Genomic DNA, 25,814 nt, shown 5'->3' with positions numbered 1-25,814 from the left:
CCGATCCGATTGACCGAATTATTTGACGGTCGGGATTCCCGGACAGTCTTCCTGACGTCACCAACTCAGTTACCTTTTTCCCTTCTCCTTCTCCTTTATAAAAGCTTCACACTCATCTTCAACATATAATAATAAAACTTTTTCCTTCTTTTTTTCAAATAGATGTATGCATTATAAATGAAAGTAAAAATTAAATCATTTTACTTATCCTAGGATAATAATAATAATAATAATAATAAATTAGTTTTATTTATTACTTTGAGGAGGCTCAGGGATATAAAGAATAAAAATTTAAAAAAAAATGGAGCCAGAGAAATATAAGGAAAGAATAGAGGCATGATGAGGGACACGTTTGCTGATCTTTTGACCGGTTTGTAAGGGGCCCACTTCCATGATGTTCATTAATTGGAGACTGGAACTGGGACCAGGAACCAGACTCAGTCACTGTTGATATATATAAATTTTACACATAGATGAGATAACTAGGAATCAAGTGTTTTGGATTGCCATGGTGATGACCTGCAACAAAGTTTTCAGCTTTGTAAGCTTGTATGCATTCTTCACTTTGTATCTTTTTTCAATATAAAGTTATAAACATAACATTATAGATTATGCAAGAACTGTCAAAGGGTGCTAATTATCCAAGTTTGAAGTTTCTATGTGGAATTATAAGTTGCATGAATGTTAAGCTATGGTAACGATGATTCCCGGTGATTGCTGAGTCTGGTACAAATGGACCTGCAGCAAAGTTCTAGGTTCTCTTGAATTTGTATTCATGTCTATGTACACGCATTGTGATCGAACCATGTTGTTTAAGTTATAGCAGCCAATCCGATCACACCATCGTCTTGTATGCCTTGAGCAGGAGTTCTGGCTGAAGTTCGATTTCTCGCTGAGGAACAACAGGCAAGTGCATTAGATATATATATATAAATATATATATATGCACATTAATCAAACTAAAACATATTGTTTTCAGTGTCAAACTTATACTGTCAAGGGAAAGGAAAATGATGAAATTTGTATCAAAGGCACTATCTTCTAATCAATGATCAATCCAAACATAAGGTTTAGTGAAATTCTTAATAGTACTTTGATGCTGCTTTTTTACTTTGGAGGTAGACCGCTGATTAGATATCTGTACTAGGAATAATGGGCCAAACTATCATTGAATGAGTGAACTTATGAACATACTAGAGACTAATAATAATAGAATAGAATAGCAAAGCATGATGCTGACCTGTTACATTGGTTATAGTGTTTGTGGGTTTTTGAGCAGCCAGAGCTTTCAACTTGTTCCCAGTTGCCAACATAAGCAAGCTTCTCATATGCTGTTTCTGTTCCTTAGGGCTAGATGTTTTTGTTAGGGCATCCTCAAAAGCAACCAAATCATCACGAGTAATGCACGGAAGAGACAATAGAACCTGTGGATAAAACAAAATCTGAAACCACTTAGCACTCGTCATGGTCCTCTTGTGGATGTAGATTGATACTAACTACACACAAGTTATAAGCTCAAGTCAAAGAGTAAAGCGTTTTAACCGACCTGTCTTGGAGCAGCATCCCGGTCTGACAGATAGACGAATATTTCACGGCAAAGACCAACAAGATCTGTACTAATAATAGCATTTGACTCCAGAGCCAGACCTTGAATGATTGCACAGAACAAATCTTTAGCAACAAACTCCCTGAGTTCCACATCATTTGATGAAACAGCAAGAAGAATTAGAGCTCCACAAAAGTATGTGACTTTAGCCATGGCTTCCCCATCTGTCCAAGCAAATGCTTCAATGCATATCCTTAATGCAGGAACTGCAAGACTTTTATGCTTCATAACAAAGCTGGAAGAGAATCAATATGCTGAATCAGTGAAGATACAACTCCCTAGTGTTACAATTTATTCATAAAAAATGCTGAGGCTTCCAATTCCTACACAAATTTTATAGTTCAGAGAAAATTCTGGGCAATTGAAACAGCTAACTTTACCCAATCATAGAGTTTGAGGCAAACGAATCCAAGTCACCGAGAGACGCTTCCATCCGATTGGCATTTCCAAGTTGTTCCAGAGAGGGAAGGGCACTATTGAGACCAGGTGAAGCTAAAACTGAGAGAAGAAAGCATACTTCCCTAGTCAAATCACGAAGCAACTTTTCTTCCATCACCTCCACCTTCAGCTCAAGACCAGAGAGATTACCAAAACTATCAGGGATCTTGGCTCTGCTCTCATGTATAAGACCAGACCAAGAGCAAGTGAGAACTTGATGGCAATGGAGAAACAATGGCTGCAAGAGGTTTTCTAGCCATGAGCTCCATAAATCCACAGGGCAGGACTTGACCAGAGGAATAAGAACTGAGTGAATAAGTTGGCGAATATGTCTAAACTCCATGGACTGGATATTTTCCATAAGAGCTAATGTGACCGAAGGGCTATCAATGCAACGGAAAAATGCATCACCAATCGTTGTTGCCAGGCCTATCACATTATACCTGCATCATGTCAAAGAAACCATAATATGATCATCATATAAATAGTTATAATTTATAAGAAGATGTGAGGGTAAAAAGGAATAAGCAAATTAAAGAAGGCAAAGTAATCTTCATACTGATAAAAGACATTTAGAATATCTTCTAAGACTTTTATATAGGAAGCTTCGAAGTTGAGACCCTTTTATGTTTGTATTGTTAGAGTCAATCGATAATCAAATCTCATATTTAAGGTCACATTTAGATGATATTTTTCAACTCACAAGATTAGACAATCATTAGCTCTGTAAAAAAAGGGGTAGCAGAATGACAGGGTAGTGTGTAAAAGTGAAGATGAATATTGTAATTAGGTGATCGTAAGCAATAGATGTTGGAGAAGGACCTTAAGAGATATTCTAGATGCAAATGTTGTGTGGCACCATCTGTCAAGAGATGATCCAGTGGTGCATTCCATGTGGTGGCACTCCATTACCAAGTGTCTATTCTGTAAAAGGATCCTTTACGAAAAGTGCTTTCTTTTATGAAGGATGACAGTACATGTATCATGGACAGATATTACGGTGATGTCTGAGTGGAGAGTTCCCTTCGCATAACAAAAATAGGGTATAGAACCTATAGCCTCCTGTAGGGAGGTTCTATTTGCTTGTCGCAATTAAGTGTATGCATGCATAATCAATGTCTCCTTTATTTATCTTCTTCCTCAATGCATACCCATTATATTGTGGAGGGTAAACTGACAAATGGCCAACTACAATTATTAAGAGTACTAATCATGTCAGTGTTAGATTCTAGCTTACTATTTTAGATATCGATTTTGCATACAGCAAAATTCATTCAGTTAGTTTGACTCTGCAGTCAGCATGAAAATATATGAACTGGTGACAAATGATGTAGCCCATGCTTTCACTATTTCCTGATTCTCATCATACACCATCAACCAAATATATTGCCTAATGGATGAAGTAAGCCAATTCACTGAGCATAAGCATCAATATAAGTCAAAATAATCAGAAAGAAAATTAGAGATATGAACTACTATTCCTATATTGATTAAGGACAATAAGTCTCAGATATGCTTACCCACTGTCCCGGATACCCTTTAACCAGTTTCGTATGTTATTTTCTTTTGTCTCAACTTCATTGGTTGATTCAATCCCATCAACAAATCCTGGTTGATCTTTCAGCTGTTTAAAATTGCCTTCTCCCAAAAGACTTGCTTGTTCCACATGGCTCATACCCTTTGCAGCTCTTATTTCGCCTGCTAAAGCTTGGTCTATTGGCTGAGACCAGAGAGAATGTATAGATCGAAGTAACTGCAGATGAACAAAGGCATACTGCATTTTATTACTTAAATCTAGAGATGGTAACAGATGATGTAACTAACCTGGAACTGCAATCACAAGACAGTGCACTTTGATACATTTACTACTGAGTCTAAACTCACCCTAAAGAGAGGAGGCAGCATCCATGTTAAATGGGAAGACAAAGGATGAGAATGAGTTGAATTATTGTTTGTTGGGCTATTTTGCAGATGCAAGCTGGACTTCTTAACTCCACTCCGTTTGAGTGCCTTCTCAAAAAAGGTTACAGTATGGAAAATTGACCACATAAATTGGGTGTTGGTACATAATTGCGTCAGACCCAATGGATTGGACAAGTAAGCATTTTGCCAATCTAACAGCATCCATTGTTTGCTTAAAGGTTCTAGTAACCAAGCTAGTACTTCTTGTTGTTGCTGACTCCTACATTCATATGAAATTAGGTTTGAACACAATTAAAAATCAAGTCATTCAAAACTAAGAATCAAATAATGATTAATTACCCAGCAAAAGAGGCCATGATAAGAACTGCTTCACCTAGAATATTATGCTCACTTCGCAGCAGACGGCCCTCTCCTTCAAGATAGGCCATTGAGTCAGCAATACCCTGCAGTATCAATCCACCATAGCAAACAGCAAAAGAGCATTACACTGACTTGTTAGAAAATGAAGTTAATTGTAGTTGTAAACTAGAATGCTTTGCATAAGTCAAGTTCTGTGTAGTGATGCCAGATAACTTTCATGACACTTGTGCCTTGCTAACTGTAAGAAGATTTTATTACGGCAGGATTAAGATTTGAAGACTTGGAGCAATTAAACAAGAAAATAAACGTCTGTTGAGCACATACTTGTTCCACAATGCCAAGGATTTTATTTAATTATTACTAACACATCTTTAAGTGGCACCAGAACTACTAGAATAACATGCTCTTGTCCCTTCATTATTTTGATTCTTCTTTACAAGCATACCACAGAAGACAAGTCAAAACAATATGAATGAAAAGAAGAGGATATAGGAGCAAAGGAAGTAACTATATTATATAATAATATCCAAAAAAGTGGTGATGATAAAACCTTCATTTGAGGTACAAGGCTTTCTTCAGCAGATTTAGCAATCCTAATGAACGATGAACAAATTTGTAATCTAGCAAAACGCGCGGTATTTGAAGGATCCTGTTGAGAAATTAATTTAATGTAAAAAGTTGAAGCGCAGAGCAATTCAATGGCAATTCAAACTATCGAAATCCTCAACAACATCAATGTTAAAAGCTAGGAGATACTACCTGGAATGGTAATGATGTCAAAAGTTCAAATAGTTTATTTACTACACCAACAACCACATCTGGGAAATGTTTCAAATATGAACCAAATGAATCCAGATAGCGAGCAAGTACAACAGCAAGTGCTGGTTCAGTCCACTTCACAGAAAGGAGTTGCTGAAGCAAACCTACATTAGAAATAACAAACATATTTTTATCTGACTTAGGGATAAAGCATTGACAAAGAGCAAAAGTAGCGCAGAATTAATTAATCAACCTTCTAGAATTCTTTGCAATTGGAATTTAGTTTCAGATGAGCATGTAACAAATACAGCTGAACTGTCAAAAATTGCACTAACCACCGTCTCAAGACCTAGCTGCATGCTTTCCATTAGAGCTACATCCTGAATATAAACAAATAAACAAAACAATGGCATTAGGTTAATAGCCAAGGAAAAAACACTCCTATTGTGGAGAAGGTGACAGGTGAAAATACTAAAACCCATAAACAAAATGAATCAAACCTGGGTTGGCACTGATGAATGGACACGACTCACTACAACTGTATTGATTCTCTGAGAGACCCTTGTGACTGCAACTACAGGTTTTTGAGAAGCAACAAGTCTTATAAGATCCAGCTGCACTCGAAAATGAATTTGTCACCACAAAAATAATAATTCTCATGAAGAAGCAAAGATAAGCAGAACAATAAGGTCCTGATAATAGCGAAATACAGAGATTAACTTATATTTGTTAACTATATTGGCCTTTATTCAAGATTCACAAAACTATTAGGAGCTCTTGAAATTTAGCATTCCAAGACAATTGATTTCAATAAAGCCTTCACCTTTTGATAATCAATATAACATAAATTGTTATTTCATGAAGATCAATCTTAGCAGGAAATCAGGAAGGTGACATGTGGTCAAAGAAGATTGTGCCCTGAGTCCTCCATTGACGTAACAGATAGAATTTCTGACTTTGGTCAACAAAACCAATTCGTTAAGATAAATTCTTGAGTTTCATTTTGATTCATTGTAGAAATTTCAAATGCTTGCATGATTCAGCATTACTTACCCTTCCTATAAAAACTGCATTGACAGAGATAATTATTGAAAAAAATTTCCACATTAAAAATATAACTGAATGTAGAGAATTGTGAATGACACAAATAACATGAGCATTCAGTCATGAATATATCTCAGCCTCAATTCTAATGCTACATTAAAATAAACATTCAGCTCAAGTCAACAAAGAACTAATTCATGAATTACTGGCATGAGTCCATTACATAAAACCGGTGAACGATTAGATAGTCATATATTAACAAATAAATAATGAAGCATAAAGGGGAAAGCATGCGTATTTATATCGTGCACCAAGACAGAATTAATATCACATACTAGTAATAAAATAAAAAACAAGCAGTACCAGTCTAGAACGATATTGACTGAAGTCACTCTTCCCATCAAACTCATCATTCCACAGCTCAAGTGTTTCATCAGATGCAACAGTTCCAGATGTGACATTTTTCTTAAGCATCCGCTGGAAAGATACATCCAAAATAGCAGAACAAGAGCCATCATCAATATAAGATGAGACCCCTTTTTTCTCATTTTCAAGTTGTGCAAAACCAAATTCTTGATTGCTAACAGGGGAATTGTTCCCAGCATTCTGTGCAGCAGCCTTTGCCTTGGGTGCTGATTCTCTCATTAGAACCTGTTTGAAATCAAGCCATCATCAAAGAAACTTGCTATTTTCATCACATTAGCACCACAACAACAGTAAAGCAAAGAACATTCCAGTCGAAGAATATTAATGAAGTTTCTTACTTACCAGCCAAAAAAGCAAAGATTGGAAGTGGAGTGCAAACTTAAAATGTTGAAAATATCCCAGCATCTGAAAGGACAAGGAGAAGTAGCAGGTATTAAGAAAAAATGAAATACTATTTAAAGACACGGTACTTCAAGACAATTGTAGTGATAAAAGTACGTAGAACAATAGAGGAACCAAGGTGGCCAACTAATAATCACTGAAAGATACTGACTTCAGAAAGCAATCTATTGAAAATAATCAGCCTGATATTCTTGTGCAAACCATTGTACTTGATGGAGAAGCTCATCCCTAGTTGTCTGCTTTTCATATGAACCAAAATCTTTGATCACCTCATTCAGTCAGACAACCACAAACTAGAATCAATATATTAAAAAAAACCAAGAAGTCCTTCTTTGTTCCTAGAATCTGTTTTCAAAGCATACGTTATGCTCACTGAAAAGGGTACTTTAACTTCACATATTTTCTACATGATCTCAGAGATCAAATAAAATTCATCCTGGAATTTTATCAGAAACCATCCAGATTATGCTAACACCCTGTCCTTCTAAAACAGAAGTCAACCAAGTCACATGATAGTCAAAAGAAAAGAGAACAGGTGTAATTAGAAAAGCAAATCCATAGGTCTTGAACATTGATGAGTTTTATAAGTCAGAATACTCAATTAACTAATTAAAAGTTCAGTACAAATTTAAATAATTAATGCATGTTGGAATCAAGAAAGGAACTAGGAAAGTGACATGCTCTGCAATAGGTATTTTTTCTAGCACCAAAAAGTGACGTAGTGATGTTAAATGAATCCGATAAGGATGTGCTTGGATAGAAGGATGAAAGGGGATGTAGGTGGATACACATCTGGCAATCGCTAATAAGAAATTTGCAGGGTAGGATGACAATGGATGAGGATGATGGCCCCCATCCCCTTATGAAGGATGAAACTTGACACATTATTTCCTCATTCTTTGATGCTATCCCTCCCCGTACTTTCCTTACCAAACACAAAAATGAAAAAACATATAAATCCACATTCCCATTTCACTCAAACCAAAAAACTCTCACATTCTTGTGTTCATTCATATCCCTATACTCAGATACACCCATCCAAGTGATGACCAAGTTCAAAAATAATCACACTCTAATGCTGGAATTATGGATAAAAGCAAATGTATGATACCAGAAGGATGATTACCTGCTGAAGAAACAAACCAATCATAGATCCATCCGTAGTAATTGATTGCAAGTGAGAAGAACCCAAAGCCACCATAGTCTCACATAAGCATTCCATAAACTCAAAGTCATTTTCATCAATGACAGAACTGCTGGAGCCAAATCTGCTTAAAAATTCCCTTGATATATTGATCAAGATTTGAAAGATGTTTTTCATTGCAGAATCAAAATCTGGCGTTGCAGCATCAGTTGGTCTTTTCCTGCAAAGGTGAATTAATGGATTGATTACAAGTTACAAAGGTCATAAAGTTACGTCCATGAATGCTTAAAAGTTAAAATCACTCACCTTTGTGCAACAAGCTTAAAGAATTCACAAGCATGGAGGCGAAAATCAAGAGAAGACAGTAAAAACCCACATCTGTCGGATAAGTGCTTGGTTAAGTCATGAATAAAAATATCAGACATAACATCATAACATATATACCATGAGCCATAATAGCATACCCATGAATAATACCACATTTCGCAAGATCGGGCACAGGAGCCCATTCAGCATATGCATGGATAGCATTTAGAGCAGCTATCACCGTAGCAGCATGCTGTTTTGCAATGTCAAAATGATTCATTCCAGATTCACTCAATGCGGCTCCAAAGTGCTTTTCAAGTAGCTGTAATTTGATCATGGATTTAATCAGCTCACCTCAATGATTAATCTTATGCAGAAAGAAATAATAATAAATAAGCATAACTACATCGAAACCATCAACACCAGTCACATCAACAAGGAAGGAAAAGCCACTTACAGAGTACAACAAAGGCAAAATGTCTGTTAGAGACTCAGTAAGACCACGCAATAACACTCTCCGTCGATCACCTGTTGCATGAGCTTAGAAAGTATCCATAAGGAAAGAAAGCAAGACCATTAACAGCATAATAAAATAGGAACATATTAATGTAAAACACATGAAGAATCATCTTGAACCTTCTAAATCTTCATTGTGAACTGTAATATCTTCTGGAAGCCATCTCAGCGTCATTGCAACCAGCTCAGCCTGGGTTTGAATGATTCAAGTTAAGGGTTTATCAAAAAATTCAGAAATAATAATCAAATATGAAAAAGTTAAGAAAATTACCTCAATCGGACCTTTGTTTGATAGAGAAACCAAAGACGGTAGAAGTTCAAGCCATAAACTTACCCCTTCCCTCCTAACCACCTGCCATGAGAGGGAAGAAAATCTATTAACATCAAAACCAATTGCCTCAGGTAAAATGATCCACAATCAAAAGCTCTACCTCAGCCACAAGAGCAGCAGTTTGGCTCTTCAGTACCCATTCCTCACCAGGGCTTGCCATCTCTAAAATCATGTTAACTGTTGCATTAGCAAATTCAGTACGTTCTTTAATGACAAGTTCATCCCACCTGAACCGAACCAAATGCTGTGATCATGCAAAATCATTATTATCAGGATGCCCTGATTAAATTGTGCCCTCCAGATGTAAGTTTGAAAAACAAAATAAAATGAAGTAAAATGCTAAAATATGCTAAGACCCATTTGTTGGAATCAAAACATGGTCAAATATATGATAGTATTTCACCATCAAAAAATCTTATAACACCAACAATTTATCCATAAGGCACCTTGTACATGAGAAAAAAAAAAGATGATAATTTATGAATATAAACCTGCAGCATTTTGAAACCATGCAGCCGTATCTCAGACGACCATTCCTTCCTGACTAAATGAAAAGACGTGCTTGCCAGAACACGAATATCTCCGCTTTTAAACTGCAAAACATGAGAAAATAATACTGAAGTCCAGGAATCAAAATCAGCTAATATGCATGATTTATTGTTAAAAATGCTCAATGTCTCTCAATTTCTTTCCAGAAAGCAATTTTGTGAGCTGATAGTTATAAAACAGACTTCAGCCTGATAATTGTAAAAATAAAAATTATGAAACAAAAAAGCACCCTTCAACTTAACAGGCATACGACAATTTAAAGGACTTCATGTTCTAGGGCTATTTGATCTATTTCTCACAGAACTCCAACTCTGTGTTATTTAGAAGACTGCAGCCTGATAGCAGCCTACTGAACATCGACCGTGCTTCCAAAGTAAATGAGCATATTAGTCAAGAGTTAAAACATCCCTCCATATTATCCAAGATAAGTCCAACATATATTGAATATCAGTAAAATTGCATTCCATATAAATGGAAATAATTAGCCCACAATGCAACAACCCTGCTAAAATCATGTAAGGCTGTCAGATTTCTCTATTACTTCAAAACTTTTAGCACCTGATGACTATATACTACACATTCAGCAGGTAAGCAAGTAAACACTACCAACAAGGCTCCAGCACCCTCCTTAAGCAACTTTTCCAGCTTCTCAAAACCAAATTTTGCTCCAATATGAGGACTTACAACTGTGATTGGATGTACAGAAGAAAATAAAACCTAACATCTAACAATGTTTTTCTACATAACACTTCACACTTTCTCCTGCATCTTCTGCAGTCTCCATCCAGTCTTGTCAAGAAAACTTGATTAAAAGCTCATTGCTTTGATAACAAAATACCAAACCTAGACAACAGAGTCATTCTATTCTTTCCATCAAAGAATAAAACAAGATATCTCAAACCCATAAGCAATCTTCAACCCACTGCATGACCAGAAAACGAGAAACAAATGGATGGCAATAGATAAGACATCTTTTCAAAAACAGCAAGGATTGCTTACGGAATCCAAGTAAGCAACAGCGGCATTCCGGGCGTCAGCTGGGGAGCTCCAATCGAAGGCGGCGACAATGGCGCGGGCAACGTTGTTGCCGACGCTGCTGCCGCTGCTATCCTCCATAGGGACTCGTTAAATAACCAAATGCTAGGGTTCCGGCGGATTATATCAGAGAGCAAGCATTGGATGAAGCTAGGGTTTTGATCGGAAATCGGAAATGCAAGGGTTTTGATCGGAGATTAGAGAATCAAAAGAAGGCTTTCAAGGGTTTATATAAGTGTTCTTTTGGTGCTTGGTGGCCAAGTTTGCTCTCAAAAAAAGGAAAGAATTTTTTAAAAAATAATAAAAAATTTATAATTATTAAATAAATGATTTATTGCATTTAAAATTCCTTTTGGGATTTAATAATGATTGTAAAAAAATGACCAGATTGTAAAACAAATGTTTTTTTTATCTGGAAATTTAGAAAAATTGTCTGGAAAGGAAGAAATTTTGAAAATAAATCTCATTAAAAAGATTTTATAATGATTATTAAATAAAAACGGCTAATAAGATCATGTTTTTTATTCGAAAAAATAAAAATGGAAAGGAATTTTAAAAATGAACATAGTTAAAATGATTTATAATTATTAAATAAATGATTTACTGCATTTAAAGTTCTTTTTAAAATTTAATAATGATTATAAAACATTGCTTTTAGCTCCATTGTTCCAAAAAAAAAATCCTAGATGGCAAAACCCGTTTTTAATTTAAAAATAAAAATTCTCTAAAAACAGAAATAAATTTTAATTTTTTTTATAAAAGTTCGCAGAGTATTATTTTAAGTTCAAAGAGTATTATTTTATGAAAGTTTTACTATACATTAAAGTTGCTTTGTTTATGTTTTAAAAAACAATTAAATCATATTTATTAGAAAAAAAAATGGTACATAATGGAAAGGAAACAAAAGGGCTCTCCAAAAACAAGTGAGAAGCAAAACAAATAAACAAAATATAATAATAATAATAATAATAATAATAATAATAATAGAAACAATAGAGAAAAAAAACCAAACAAACAAGAACAATTAAAAAACAAATGATCTACTAGAGGTACAGCAACCTTAGCACACAAAGGTCTATGTGTGGACTATTTGATTTGCAAGAAATGATGAAATTTTTAATAATATTGCTTTGCCTATTTGTATTTTTATTTTAAAACTTGATCGATTGTTTTTGTCTTGGTTTGCAGCTATTTTTATTATAAGACTCCATTGCTACTGTTAGGTGCAATTTAAAATTCATCGGGTCTCGTGTAGTGAAAGTTTTTGAGGTTCCCATGTTCGAGGAGGATTCGAACAAGGTAACGGCTTAGTAAGGTTTACTATTTTCTATGCTCTGAAGAGGCCTATTGTTCTTTTTTTGTGGTTTTCTATTTTACTGTTGTTTCGTAGCTAGTAGACTTTTGTTATATATATTTTAAACTTGCTTTAATTTGAAGTGGCTTATCACATTAAAAAAAACACACACATGTTAGAAAGACGTTGAGTTATGAGATTTATTCTTAGATCTACAAAATAGTTAATGTATAACTTAAGTTGAAATAAAGAGATATATTACAAGTAGAGATAGTGAGATAATGGCAATGCAAGGGAAAAAATAAATATTTATCTATTTTAAAATTTTAAAACTTTTGTTTTGATCAATGAATTATAAGAAGAATGCACTAATATTATTCATTATGATAAATTAATTATCAAATTATATATTTTTTTAATAAAAATATAACTATAAAAATTTTAATAAATTAACAAGAAAACATATTGTGTAACATAAAATTTATTTACTTAAATGAAAAAAAATCTCATGATGAGCTGTATTAACCATTTTACATAATATAAATCCATTAAAAACAAGCATAAATAAATAAATAAATAAATAAATAAATAATTCTTTTGCATTGCATCCATTAAGTACAATCCAAGCTTTGAGGACCAAAATCACTAGATCAGGATTCGGTCACCGACCTAAAACGGTCCACTCCCTTGTAATCATTAAACATTGATTATATATATATTAAGCAAGTATTTAAAAAAACAAAATAAAAATATAAACACGAGTTTAAAAAATAATTACAATAAAATGAATAAAATAAATATTTACTATATATATATATATATTAACAAACCCGGTCAAAAAAATAGCCTCTCAAAGCGATATCTTTTTTCATCTATTTCTTTTATTTCATCGCGCAGCGAAACTACAGAGCGTGCTTCGAGTCTTCGTTCTCGTCGTTGTTCCCTTTGCGTTCAGCGATTTCGATCTTCTCTCGCTCTGAAAGGAAGTCTCAATCTGGAAACCTAATCGAGTTCTTCATCTCCATCTTCTGGTAATCGTTTTTTCCGCTGTTTTTCTTGATCCAAACCCTAGTTTTTTTTATGCCCTGGAATCGGGATGATTGTTTGTGTTTTTATCGTGTTGTTTGTTCTTTTGTTGGTTATTTTGATGGGTGTTTATGGAGATCGGGGTGGATCGAGTGCTTCTAGTTGGAAATGGAATCGGGGATTTTGTTTGTTGAAAACGGAGATTCCTTGTGTTTTTTTCTCGGGAATTTAGGGTTTCTTGTCTTTTATTTAACGAGATTTTTGTTTGTTTCAAAGTGATCTTTATGCTCCCTCCTCTCTCTCTCTCTCTTATTGATTTGTTGTTGATATGGTGTAATAGCGTCGAAAGAATGCCTTTTTAGTGGATTAGACTTTTTACCCTAAGGTGGATATACTTTGTTTGACATTGATTTGATGAATCCTTCTACGAGAAGATTTTCCAAACAATATGCTAATTCTTGGCGTTAGATGAGTTCACAAAGTGAGAAAAAAGTGCACCTTTTAGCGGTGAATTAGGCTCGGATGATCAGTGGCGAGGCTTATTTTATTAATGGATTTCAATTTATTAATTCGACTGGGTTATATTCGTTTGGTAATGATAGGATTGATCATATCTGAATTCTAGGATTGTTATTGAGGGGATTGAATGACAACTTATTTTAATTAAAATTCCTGTTGTTGTCACAGGTGCTCTTGCGATGCATCGTGTAGGCAGTGCTGGCAACACTTCGAATTCAACTCGTCCTCGGAAAGAGAAACGCATAACATATGTTCTGAATGATTCAGACAATACCAAGGTTTATTTCCTTTTAATTTATTAATGTTAGCATGATATTCATATTTGTTATTTTATTTTATTTTTTAAAGGTTTTGGGTTTAATTCTACGTCATGGTTATTTATCTTGCCTCAAGAATCTCCTTTGCTTGCAGCATTGTGCAGGTGTTAATTGTCTAGCTGTCTTAAAGTCTCCATCTGATAGCTGTGATTATCTTTTCACTGGAAGCAGAGATGGGACATTGAAAAGGTGGTCTTTGGGTGAGGATGAAGCTAGTTGTTCTGGAACTTTTGAGTCTCATATTGACTGGGTAATCTTCCAGTTTTCTGCTTTTAGTTGCTATTGTGAATAATTTATGATAAGTTTTCTTGATGTTCTCTAACAAAAATGGTCTAAATTTTTAGCATGTTTATGTAGACATTAGACAGTATTGTACCTCAGCTATTTAATGGTAGATCTCATTAAAGTGTTGTACATCTTAAATGCCAGCACTCTAATCGCTTCTGCTTTCGGGATAGTTTTATGCTCATCATATCTTTTCATTTATCCAAGTAAAACTTTCGTAAACTGACGGTATAGCCTTCACTCATTGGCCTCTTTTAGGAGGCTGGGCACCATAAACTTTTTGCACTCTGCAAAGGTGATTTGACTTGAAATTATGAAATTAAACAGTGAGAATCTGTATACATCACACAATAGTCCATAATCCTAATGGTCAAATCCACTAGCTCTGTTCTGCTGAGGAATGGTTGAAGTTTGAAATGACTGTTATATGCATGAGATGGGATGAACTTTAAGGATTTTAATATAGGCAACTCCCCTAGAAGCAATTGCAATTTAGCACTGCGCCATTTGTTTTGATTGATGATAGTTGATGTGCAAGTTCTAGCTTATTCTGTTTTATTTCTTGTGATAATGTTGATAATAGAGAATACCACGATCCACTGACTTTATGAGCATATTGAGGTTGAATTATCTTCTGCAGCATTGTCTTAAAAGATTATTTAGTTCTGGCACATTAACTGACTATATCTTCTTTACAATTTGTCACTCTGATAAAGTGAAACAGTTATAAGCTGGCCAATACTGTTTTAACTGCCTGTTTTCTGGGGGGTGTTGTTGCCCTGTTTATTGTATATTAGTCATTGGTTATTGTTTCTGGCTTATGAACTTTTAGCAACTCACTGTACCTTTTGAGATTTTACTCCCATTGAAACTTGTGGCTTGTTTGTAAATAGAAGTTGGGTAATGGCATTTTGGTTGTCTGTTTTCTTTGGGCACTGCCACTCTGTGTGTTGGCTATGCCCTTTGGTTCTCCTTATGCTGTGCAAATTTTTTGCAACTCACTCTTCAAGATTTTGCTTCCACTGAAAGTTGTGCTTTCTTGGTACTGGCAATTTTCTGGTGAATTTTTAATTATGATTATGGGCAAAATGGGCAAAACTAATAAATATCTTTGTGAATGCAAATGAGTATTTATTTATGTACCTTTTGTGCAGGTGAATGATGTGGTTCTTGCTGGTAACACTCTTGTGTCATGTTCTTCTGACACAACCCTTAAGGTTTGAAGCTTAAATTGATGTCTTTCTGGTACATAGATTAGCACTTATGAGTGATTTACTCTATAAGATTTTATACTTGTCGTAGACATGGAATTGCTTGTCTGGTGGCACTTGTACAAGAACACTTCGCCAACATTCGGACTATGTTATTTGTCTTGCTGCAGCAGAAAAAAATGTAATTGTTGAAATCTTTAAACCTCTCACGATGTACACATAACTGAACTTTTACATCACACATTTTAGAGCTGTAGATCTCTGATCCTTTTGTAGTATCATGCATTTTAGAGCAATATCATTGCCTCTGGGGGCCTTGGTGGAGAAGTCTTCATATGGGACATTGAAGCTGCATTTTCTCCAATTGCTAAATCTGCTGACCTAGTGGAAGATGAAAGTTCAAATGGTATTATTAGTTCAGGTAACTCTGGCATGCCTATAACAAGCCTTCGCTCAATTAATTCAAACAACATCGTCTCTGCGCAAAGCTCTATATCACATGGATATAGTCCAATTGCTGCAAAAGGCCATAAGGAGTCAGTGTATGCTCTGGCCATGAGTGATAATGGATCATTGCTTGTGTCTGGTGGAACAGAGAAGGTATGTTGTGATTACCTCTTTATAGCTTTTTAGCAAACCATGTGCCACTCGATTGTTTCAATTTCCAGATTTCTGTTGTTGGACTACAGATTTGGCTCATTTTCTCAAATTCTCTTTGTAGGTCATCCGAGTTTGGGATCCAAGAACTGGTTCAAAGAACATGAAGTTAAGAGGTCACACTGATAACATCAGGGCTTTGCTTCTGGATTCTACTGGCAGGTTGTGATATGTCATTTTCTATGTGCTTCTGAAAACAAATATTGGCAATCTGACTTCATTGTCCCCCTCTTCCTTTTTGCCATCTTTGGATTTTAATAATGTTTTCCTGGTCCACCAAAAAAGGATTACTATTTGTCTTGCTTGATCATGGACTTCTGGATCCGAAACACTGGAATTTGTATATAGGGTCAGAAGAGATGCACTAAATTTAGATTCTTGTTTACTTGATGGAGTCTCTTACATCATTCTTTAGCATATGATGGTTTAACACTTTTAAACATCACCAAATTATATTGGCCAGGGAGAACATAGATGAGGTATACAGTTTTTACTTTCCATGACATCAATTCATTCCTCACTGAAAAGTGTTTCATAGTGAATACAAAATTGCTCATACGGTTTGTTGTTTATGTGGTTGTTCTAGACATCTAGGTGCGTATATATGTATGTAGCCTTTCTACCATATGTTATATTGATTTACATATTGTTGACGGTCACTATTAAATGGTTGCACATTTGTTGATGGAAATGTAGTTGGGAGCAGTAAAAATTGTGTAAATAAATCCCATGGAAATTAATGGACCTTTTTTCTGACATATTCGAGGTATTATTTGGTTTCTCAGAGTAGGATTATTTGGAGTGCATCTGTACTCTCACTTAGGAATTTTTTCTGCATTTTCTCCCAGACATGCTAAGTGTGGGCCTCATGGTGTTTTAGAAAAGTATTGTTAAACTGAATGTCTTTGAGCAGTGAGCACTGATACATCAAGGTGTCAACCTTGTATACATGGATAACAATGGCTGCTTTTATTGTGAACAAGTGTTTTCTTTATAGATGCATTTTGTTTCACTGTTATCTTTGTTTGTATTACCAGCATTGCTAACCCGAAGTTATAATTTTCATAACCATAGCACTTGTCAGAAATTCCCTGCCTAGAACACAAATTCACAGCTATCTTGGGGTTGCCTAAGGGCTATTCCATTATTGCCTTCTCTAATCTGTAACTATTCCGAACTATAAGCTTAATTATTTGATGTCCATGGCATTTATCTTTTCTTTGTTGAGATTGCCGATACCACTATAACATTGTTATTTGCATAACCTTGCTGGTTTTTCTTCTATTTTTCAACTACTTGTTATTCTTAAAATATGTTCTAGGATTGCCATGATTGCATGCTTTGTTTAAATATACTGACGTGGAAAGGAATGAGGTATTTGGAAGTTGCTATTCGTTTATGGGGGACTTTCGAACAGAATGGTTGATCCATGATTTTCTGGAGCCAATCAGATTGCGAAATTACTGATTGTTGCTTTTCCTTGCAGTGCTGTTGAGTTGCTTCTATACCTGATTTTCGAATTGTAATGGATTAATTTATATTTTCAGGTATTGCTTGTCTGGTTCATCTGATTCAATGATTCGGTGAGTCTCCTTTTCTCCCTCTCTGACTCTTTTTCTGTCCATAATGTGTGAAGATGTTTTTGACGCCTGCTTTCACATTTGTCTTGCTTTTCTTTAATAAACAGTAACTTTAATTCCTGAGATTTAGGAGGTTAATATTATATGAAACATACTTCTATTGTGTAAAGTGGGACTCATGCTCTTTTATTTGCTTAGTGGTGTGAATTGCAATCAGAAGAGGAGAGTCTATATATGGTCTTTTGAAGGATAATCATGTCTAAAGTTTGACAAATCGCATGTATGGCATGCTGGGTCTTGATTATTATTCTGTTTCTTATGTTTTATTTGATTTGTAGTTGCTGAATTACTCTTATGTAAGAATTGTAGAATATCTTGCAGACCTGTGAAAGATGCCCTTGAGAAACCTAGAAGAAGAATATTCTTTCGAAAATAACGTCTCTCTGTGTTACTTATCATATCATTTGAACCCAAACTTTTTAGTTCTTATTATAGTTATCTAATGGTGCATGTTTCACCCTTATTCTTTTCATCATTTTAATTTTATTCTGTTAAGCATTTTAGCATTGATTATGACATTCCTTTGGAACTTCAACTGATGTAGAACCTATAATTTTTTTTCCTTTTATTTTTTGTAGTTTATGGGATCTTGGTCAGCAGCGCTGTGTGCATTCTTATGCAGTGCACACGGACTCTGTTTGGGCACTTGCCAGCACTCCTACATTCAGCCATGTTTACAGTGGAGGAAGGGATCTTTCGGTTAGTCGTAATTTCAAGAATGAAGAATTAAATCCCATTCAAGGCCTTATGATTTGAATCCTGTCTCACCAGTTTGTTTTCTTCATGTTTTTGGGCGCTTTTAGTTGTACCTGACTGACTTGTCAACCAGAGAGAGCATCTTACTTTGCACAAAAGAACACCCAATTTTGCAAATGGCCTTGCAAGATGATAGCATATGGGTTGCAACAACAGATTCTTCTGTGCACAGGTGGCCTGCTGAAGGACGTAATCCTCAAAAAGCTTTCCAAAAAGGTGGTTCATTCTTAGCGGGAAATTTATCCTTCACAAGAGCAAGGGCGTGCTTGGAAGGGTCTACTCCTGTAAGTTGTGTGTTAATTTCTTTAGGGTTTTTACCATATTCCAAATATATCCAGGCCACATTGTTAAGCACACGAATTTTTATTGATATGCCCTTTCACATGCATGTTTGGCTGGAATTATACTTGGAAGAAAATCTTACTTTTATTAAAACATAGGTAGAAGATTATATTTAATTGTATGCCTATAATGATTAGTGGGCCACATTTTTTTCGCAAATCATTAGCTTGCAAGAAATTTTGCTTCTCATTTTTATGAATAATTTGTTTCATCAATATATATATTCTCCTATTTGAGTTCTCTATGCCAATGGCTTTGCGAGTGCATATTTGTAACCTTGTGATGGTTTCATCTTCTTTTATGATCTAGTGATACTTTGAATTTGAAAGAGCAAATGATTTGCTTTCCCCAGGTTCCAGTGTACAGAGAACCATCACTTACTATTCCTGGAATTCCTGGAATAGTACAACATGAGATTCTGAATAACAGAAGACAGGTCCTGACAAAGGTTAGTATGCTGATTATAAAAGCTCCATTAACAGTTCACATAGCGAATTTGCATTGTTATATTCTGTAAAATTTTTAACAGGACACAGATGGTTCGGTGAAACTGTGGGAGATAACCAAGGGAGTTGTTGTTCAGGACTATGGTCAGGTTGTGTGGTTATTTAGTTAAATTTGATTCTCTGAGGTTTCTTCTTTTTTGCTATTTTTACAAAAGAATTAATGCTTCCAGATATTTGAACTTTAAAGGCAGAGTTGATCTCACTTTTAATAAGAGCTTTTATTTTGTCTGTTTTGATTTCTTGACTCTAACTTGTATCTTGCTTTTCAGGTTTCTTTTGAAGAGAAGAAAGAAGAACTTTTTGAGACGGTATGATATCATGACTTGTGGATAAAGTTCTCTTGTTTTGATGAATAAGTGAATTATTTATGTGTGTCCAGGTGAGCATTCCTGCATGGTTTACAATGGATACTCGACTTGGGAGCTTGTCTGTCCACTTGGATACACCTCAATGCTTTTCTGCTGAAATGTATGCTGTAGACTTGCATGTTTCAGGGGCATCTGAGGATCAGAAGGTAATATCCTGAAATCTTTATGGAATATTCAATCATAACTCTTAATAGAGTTTGTGGAAAAAAGGATTGAATTTCTTGCCCTTGTATGAAGTATAACAATGTGTACTGTTTTTTAACCCTTTGGTTACTGATTATTTTGTAGATGTAACTCAAGTTGTTGTCATTATGGTTTGTAATACTTTTTGCTTTTATGACTCACAGATGGTTTCCTACAAATTGAACATGTGGCTTGAATCCTCTAATTGATATTGATCTTCCTATGTTCATATTATTGTGTTTACTAATGTAGTGTTTTGTTAGTGGTCATGGAACTATTAGAACATCTATAATACATGATTGAATTTTTGAATTAAATGAGGCACTGGCTATTTTTAGTAGCAGGACTTTTTGATTCAAGTACATGAGACTCTTGCTTCCACATTATGCCTTCTAAAAGTTAGCCAAAAGTATGCCGTCATGATTCTTTACTGCACGTTATTTTCATTTACCATAGTTGGTCTATCAAGGATCATGTGCTTTCTCGCATTTCAGCAGATCTTTGTTTTTGCTAAACAGGGGTCATGTTATACTGAATAAACATTTACTCTGTGGTAGTGTAATTTAAAATGATTCATGTTTGATTTCTGGTTTATCATAATGTGCTATGTTGGTTACATGTTAGTAAATTTATTAATAAACTCATGTAATAAATTTCTTTATAACCTGTGTATTGAATTTTCACCTTCTAAAGCTCATCATATATGCTGCCTCATGATGCCTTTAATACTGTCTACTTCAGAAAATATTTCTATATGGATTTCCAATATGGTCAATTTTGACCAAGCATGTTGCTATTTTTGTCCTTGATAATTCTAAGGGACTAGCTATCTTCATAGTCGGGATCTCTTGGTGTGCAATTTCTATTTTTCTTATTTCTGTTTAGCCATTTTTTAAGAAAAAGACCATCAATCATTACTCATGCATAGCTCATAATATTACACAAATATTGGAAACATGTCAGGGATTCTTAGAACTTTCCATCAATTGGTACTGTTGCTATAACTTTCTTCTCATATGTCGCAGATCAACTTAGCTCAGGAGACTCTTCGTGGTTTATTGGCACATTGGCTGGCTAAAAGAAGGCAAAGGCCTGGGTCACATGCTTCAGCTAATGGTGACGTTCCATCAGGGAAGGATGCCTCTGTTAGAAATCTTCCTCACACTAGATTAGATGTTGATGATGTAGGTGAAAACCACAATTTGGTGCTTCCTGCATTTGAGTTTTCGACAGTATCACCTCCCTCCATCATTACAGAAGGCTCACAAGGAGGTCCTTGGAGGAAAAAGATTACAGATTTAGAAGGGACTGAAGATGAGAAAGATATCCCATGGTGGTGTCTAGATTGTGTTTTAAATGGTCGAATGCCCCCTAGAGAAAACACTAAGTAATTTCTAAACTCAAAGCATTCCTATGTTTGCTACTTCTCAGTTAGGTCCTTACTTGACATTTGTATAGCTGTCAGTACCATTTACCCACAAGATCTTGCATTTAGGTTAGTGCTAGTTTGATATTAAGATTTTTGACAACGTCATTTATATTAGCATTTACTGAATTTCCTCGCAGTTTTTTTGAATTTAAACAAAGAACACATGTTGCCTAAGTCATTATTTTTAAATTATTCCTTCAACTTTTTCTTTTGGCTAATGTGTCAGCAATATTTTGGTCAAATATATCCTCTTGATGGTTGATTTTTTTTATAATTAATTTTTAAATTTTATGAATAATTTTCTTATTGTGGATCTCTTTAAAGCTGAAACAATGGTTTCATCTCATAAAGAAAGTAAAGTGATGTTTTCTGCTAGTTGGAATCTATAATTCTTGCGATTATTATTATTATTATTATTATTATTATTATTATTATTATTATTATATTTACTTTACCATTATTATTTTTTTTGTTTTGTGTGCATTTGTGTTTGTGTTTGTGTTGGCAGGGACTCAAAATTCTCATTTGAGTGCCTAGGAAAATTTCTTCGAATTATTAAGCTCCATTGATGATAATGGCCCATGTATTTTTCATGTGCAAAGTTCTTCACCCGGTTTTCTCCTGTCTGAACCTCTTTGTAATGTGGCTTTGTTCCGGAAGCCTGGGTCAGGCCTGCACAATGCCATGTAGTAGGCTTCTGAGGAGGTTTTTATCTTTCTTGAGAAACTAAAGAGAAAGATGGGCATCTAATACTGGTAGGGAGAGGTAGCAGGTGGGAATTGATATAAGATATAGACGTTTAAGATATTGGATAAAACTTGATGCTGTTAATGTTTGTAAGATCATATAGAGAGTATTAATTGATCGGGGCTTTATTGTTTTTTTTTTTAAGCTGTTTATTATTAGCTATGTTTATGTCATAATCCTGTTTATACCTGTTTTGTGTCTCACCCTTTAGGTGTAGCTTTTACTTGCATCCATGCGAAGGTTCAAACGCTCAAGTACTTACACAAGGAAAACTCAGTGCACCTCGTATATTGCGGATACACAAAGTAAGCATGGCTCTTTTCTGCATGTTTTTGTCTTTACAAGTATAATAAGAATAGGTCTGATGCATGGTGGAAGTTATTAATATCTGTATGAGTTTCTATAATCTGTTTCATGTGAAATGGTTAAATGGGATTGAAGGATTATGTTCTGTGACTTCTGTGTCCTTTTTTTTGGTTGGAGCCTTAAGTGAGGGCTCATTTGTATTTGTCTTTTTCCAGCCTAGAAGTCCTCGTATAAAAAAGGAACTGAAGCAAGGAAGAAAAACAATGTTTTAACCATCTGCTGATTTTTCAATGAAATTGCGGTTTATCCACTTTTATATTAGAAAAAAGTTTTTGTCATAAACCACCCAAGAGCTTTTAGGAGACCAAAATAATCATTTGGACATGAATTTCCTTTTACCAAATTGCACTTTTGTATTTTTCAACCCAGCAAGTACTTTTACTGGTAAACATCCAAACACAAAATTGTTTATTTTATTAAATTGAAGCATTTACATCATAAGCACTTCTCGAAACTTTAAAAAGCATTAATTTTAGATGAGGATCCAGACAGGCCTTCAATGAGATGTGAAATTCATGTCATTTTTAGATTAATCACATGGAATATGTCATGTATGACCAAACTTATATTGTATTGTCCATTTAGGAGTAGAATGCTATGCAAGGACTGTGTTATTCGATGTTAAAAAAAATAAAATCATTATTTTTGAGATCTCTTGTTATGACCTGAAAGAAGCATACCTTTTTTTTCCCTCAAGTTTCATTATTTAGACAAAGTTTGAATAGGGGTAAATTTTTTTATAGGGTACCAAATTATGACCTGTTTTTATTTTTGGGTCCAAATTTCAATTTGAATCAAAATGGTTATCCAACTTTAATATTGTTTCAATGGGTGGTTGCTCGAAAGATTTTGGTCTATTTTTAATGATCTGATGTGAGAAATTATGTCAGCATGTGAGATGGAATTGCCAATTGGGCGTACAGTGTGTCATGCATATGTTGACAAAGAATTTTCGGCATCTATATCATAAAAAAGAAAGTCGTAATCTCTCGAGTAACAACTCGGTAAAACAAAATTGAAGTTAGATAACCATTTTGATTCAAATTGAAGTTCAAACCCCATAATGAAAAAGGAGCATAGTTTGGTACCCTGTCAAAAAATTAACCCTCTGAATTAAACATCTAAAGTTTAGTAGATGGAGAACAACAATTTACCCTAAAGTAGTAGTAGAAGAGCACACAACTCCTTCATTGGTAGCACTTAGAGTAGAAGTATAGAAGTTTCATATTTGTATTAGAAATTGCTAGCGATAGAGTCTAAAAGAGGAAGAATAGGTTCAGTCACAGAGCTTAACCTTATGCTAGCAAATATGCACTCGTTTGGAGTTACAACTGATATATGAACCTGCAGTTGTTGCTGGTGACATGAACTATATTGTTCCAATAATATGTAGACTACACTAAGATACTGAGGCATTCACATTTGACTTTGTTGAATATGTATATTGGTTTTGTGCCGTAATATTCTCCATTTTGTTTGCTTGGTTGCAGTGAACTGTCATCTGATGCAGTGGATTTACTGTTTCATTTGATCTTTTACTTGGGTTAAATAAGTGTTTTTATTTTTGTAGATTTTGATGAGTTCTGGTGTCCTTGTTACAGGTGGTTAACTATGTCATGGATAAATTGGTTCCTGACAAACCATTAGATAGCGGGAGTACAGATGGAACATTTGGACTAGGACTTGGTGGTGGACCAATGCCATTTTCTTCTATTGATGATGGCTCTTTCCATTCGGGATTAAAGTCCTGGCAAAAGCGAAAGCCATCCATAGAGATTTTATGCAATAACCAGGCAAGTTTGAAGAAACTATCTTGAATGAAAATGAGGATGCATTATAAATGCCGATTTTATCTTCAATTCTGTACAAGCAATGTCAGATTGTAGATCTACTAGCTTGCTTAGGTCAAGGCCAACCTGGATTTTGGGTCAAAATGCTGATGAGCTTGCTCCCTTAATTTTGATCGGAAACTAGCTTCAAACTTGGTAGTTTGTGTTACCAAAGGCCAAACATGAGCTGTTTGACCTTTTGGCTGAGCTGAGGTGGTTTGGTGCAGACTGACTAAATCTGGCTTTTCAATTCTTTTTTTCCACTACTCTTGTTGAGTATGCTATGAAGTAGCACATGTTAAGATGAGTCTGCTGCATTCCCCTGGATCAGTATGCATATGATATACTTCAACTAGGTTACATAGGATATGCTAAATCTAGATTAGCAGAGGTGGATAAGGATCTGTTCAATTGCAATGCTTCCATAATTTTTTCCCATTGTTTCACCTGATTTTCTGCCCTGTTTGGTATTGGTGATGCATGCCTCACCTAGTCAAATTTTATCAGGTTCTGTCACCAGAGATGAGTTTGGCAACTGTGAGAGCTTATATATGGAAGAAGCCTGAAGATTTGGTCCTCAATTACAGAGTGGTTCAAACCAGATGATTGTGCAAACTCCGTGACAAGGTTAGAACACCTTATGCTCTCCGTAAGTCACCATAACTCATCCTGTGAGTTATCAAATGAGTTATGGGTCATCATTTCTTTCTTATCATAAGCATTCTATCTGGCCCTCTAATTTCGCTGTATTTTATGCATTGCATTTTAGTTCATGCAAAGCAATGAATGAGCGAGGATCAACAAAGAGCCAGTAATTGCTGAGCTGTACAGTTCCAAGTATATTGATTTTTCAACGCGGGAACTGTATGCGCAAATAATGAAGTTCAGAGTCTATACCAATTGTGATGCGTTCGGTTTTGAAGCTCCCGATGACGATGCTTTGCATATTTATGATTCACTTCTACAACTTAAACTTTCTATTTATTGAAGTCCTGGAGAAGCATCCCGGCAAACCTAGTTGAGGTGAGAGTTGCTTGGGAGGACTGGATAAAATTAGTGACAATGTTGAAATCAAATGTTAGGTGTGAATTATGTCTTCGCACTTGGAACCTTCAGAGGCATGTTCCTCATAATAAATACATAACTTGATGCATATATATATATATATATTTCCTTCTTTATCCAATGACTCTGAGTTGGATACCGATTTTGGTGTACTTTGTTCTGTTCATACTGGACTTCTGGTGGTGTACAAAAGAAGGGCCTATTCATGGGTTTCATTTGGCTTCTAATTTTGAAGCATTTCAGACTGATTAAAAAATGACATAGCTTGTCACGTTGATGAATGTTATTATTCAACATTACTTTGCAGGCACGAAAGATATATTTATATAGAGACATATACATTTGAACTGCCCCTTTTTATGTACTCCGGAAAGCCCGGACAGAAAACTAGCTGTTGCCAGGTTTTTGATTACTACATCTACTTGTTGGACATTT

The 25,814-nt window shown here is 35.0% G+C and overlaps 2 protein-coding genes across 4 annotated transcripts; one reads left to right on the top strand and one right to left on the bottom strand.

Moving 5' to 3' along the window:
* Positions 1 to 579: 579 nt before the first annotated feature.
* LOC120249574 (protein HASTY 1) lies at positions 580 to 11,058 on the bottom strand. 2 transcript variants are annotated; one of them, XM_039258127.1, is made up of 22 exons: positions 10,804 to 11,058; positions 9,747 to 9,848; positions 9,356 to 9,499; positions 9,196 to 9,276; positions 9,045 to 9,114; positions 8,866 to 8,936; positions 8,567 to 8,730; positions 8,409 to 8,480; positions 8,085 to 8,322; positions 6,899 to 6,961; positions 6,494 to 6,781; positions 5,587 to 5,700; positions 5,340 to 5,466; positions 5,087 to 5,250; positions 4,878 to 4,976; positions 4,307 to 4,410; positions 3,929 to 4,226; positions 3,565 to 3,797; positions 1,987 to 2,487; positions 1,547 to 1,841; positions 1,241 to 1,424; positions 580 to 892 (listed from the first exon to the last, which is right to left on the bottom strand). In XM_039258127.1, the coding sequence occupies exons 1-22, from the start codon at positions 10,918 to 10,920 to the stop codon at positions 813 to 815; spliced, it is 3,609 nt and encodes a 1,202-aa protein (XP_039114061.1). In that variant the 5' UTR covers positions 10,921 to 11,058; the 3' UTR covers positions 580 to 812. The 2 variants fall into 2 exon arrangements, with proteins under 2 accessions (XP_039114061.1, XP_039114062.1); XM_039258128.1 differs by lacking the exon at positions 10,804 to 11,058 and having other exon boundaries at positions 9,356 to 9,432.
* A 1,930-nt stretch (positions 11,059 to 12,988) lies between these two features.
* On the top strand, positions 12,989 to 25,490 carry LOC120250276 (WD repeat-containing protein 48). Of its 2 annotated transcripts, none has more exons than XM_039259074.1 (19): positions 12,989 to 13,164; positions 13,847 to 13,956; positions 14,090 to 14,245; positions 15,435 to 15,497; positions 15,583 to 15,672; positions 15,783 to 16,091; positions 16,213 to 16,310; positions 17,696 to 17,731; positions 18,367 to 18,487; positions 18,592 to 18,828; positions 19,239 to 19,334; positions 19,416 to 19,481; positions 19,662 to 19,700; positions 19,772 to 19,906; positions 20,969 to 21,330; positions 22,331 to 22,424; positions 24,087 to 24,278; positions 24,822 to 24,941; positions 25,084 to 25,490. In XM_039259074.1, exons 2-18 carry the CDS (start codon positions 13,858 to 13,860, stop codon positions 24,918 to 24,920), a joined length of 2,292 nt encoding a protein of 763 aa, XP_039115008.1. In that variant the 5' UTR covers positions 12,989 to 13,164; positions 13,847 to 13,857; the 3' UTR covers positions 24,921 to 24,941; positions 25,084 to 25,490. The 2 variants fall into 2 exon arrangements, with proteins under 2 accessions (XP_039115008.1, XP_039115009.1); XM_039259075.1 differs by having other exon boundaries at positions 24,822 to 24,963.
* Positions 25,491 to 25,814: the final 324 nt, after the last annotated feature.

This window comes from Dioscorea cayenensis, chromosome 19, assembly GCF_009730915.1.
Source record: "Dioscorea cayenensis subsp. rotundata cultivar TDr96_F1 chromosome 19, TDr96_F1_v2_PseudoChromosome.rev07_lg8_w22 25.fasta, whole genome shotgun sequence".
NCBI classification, from domain to species: domain Eukaryota; kingdom Viridiplantae; phylum Streptophyta; class Magnoliopsida; order Dioscoreales; family Dioscoreaceae; genus Dioscorea; species Dioscorea cayenensis.
Note: the sequence above shows the minus strand (reverse complement) of the source record. Positions and strands in the feature narration are given on the sequence as shown.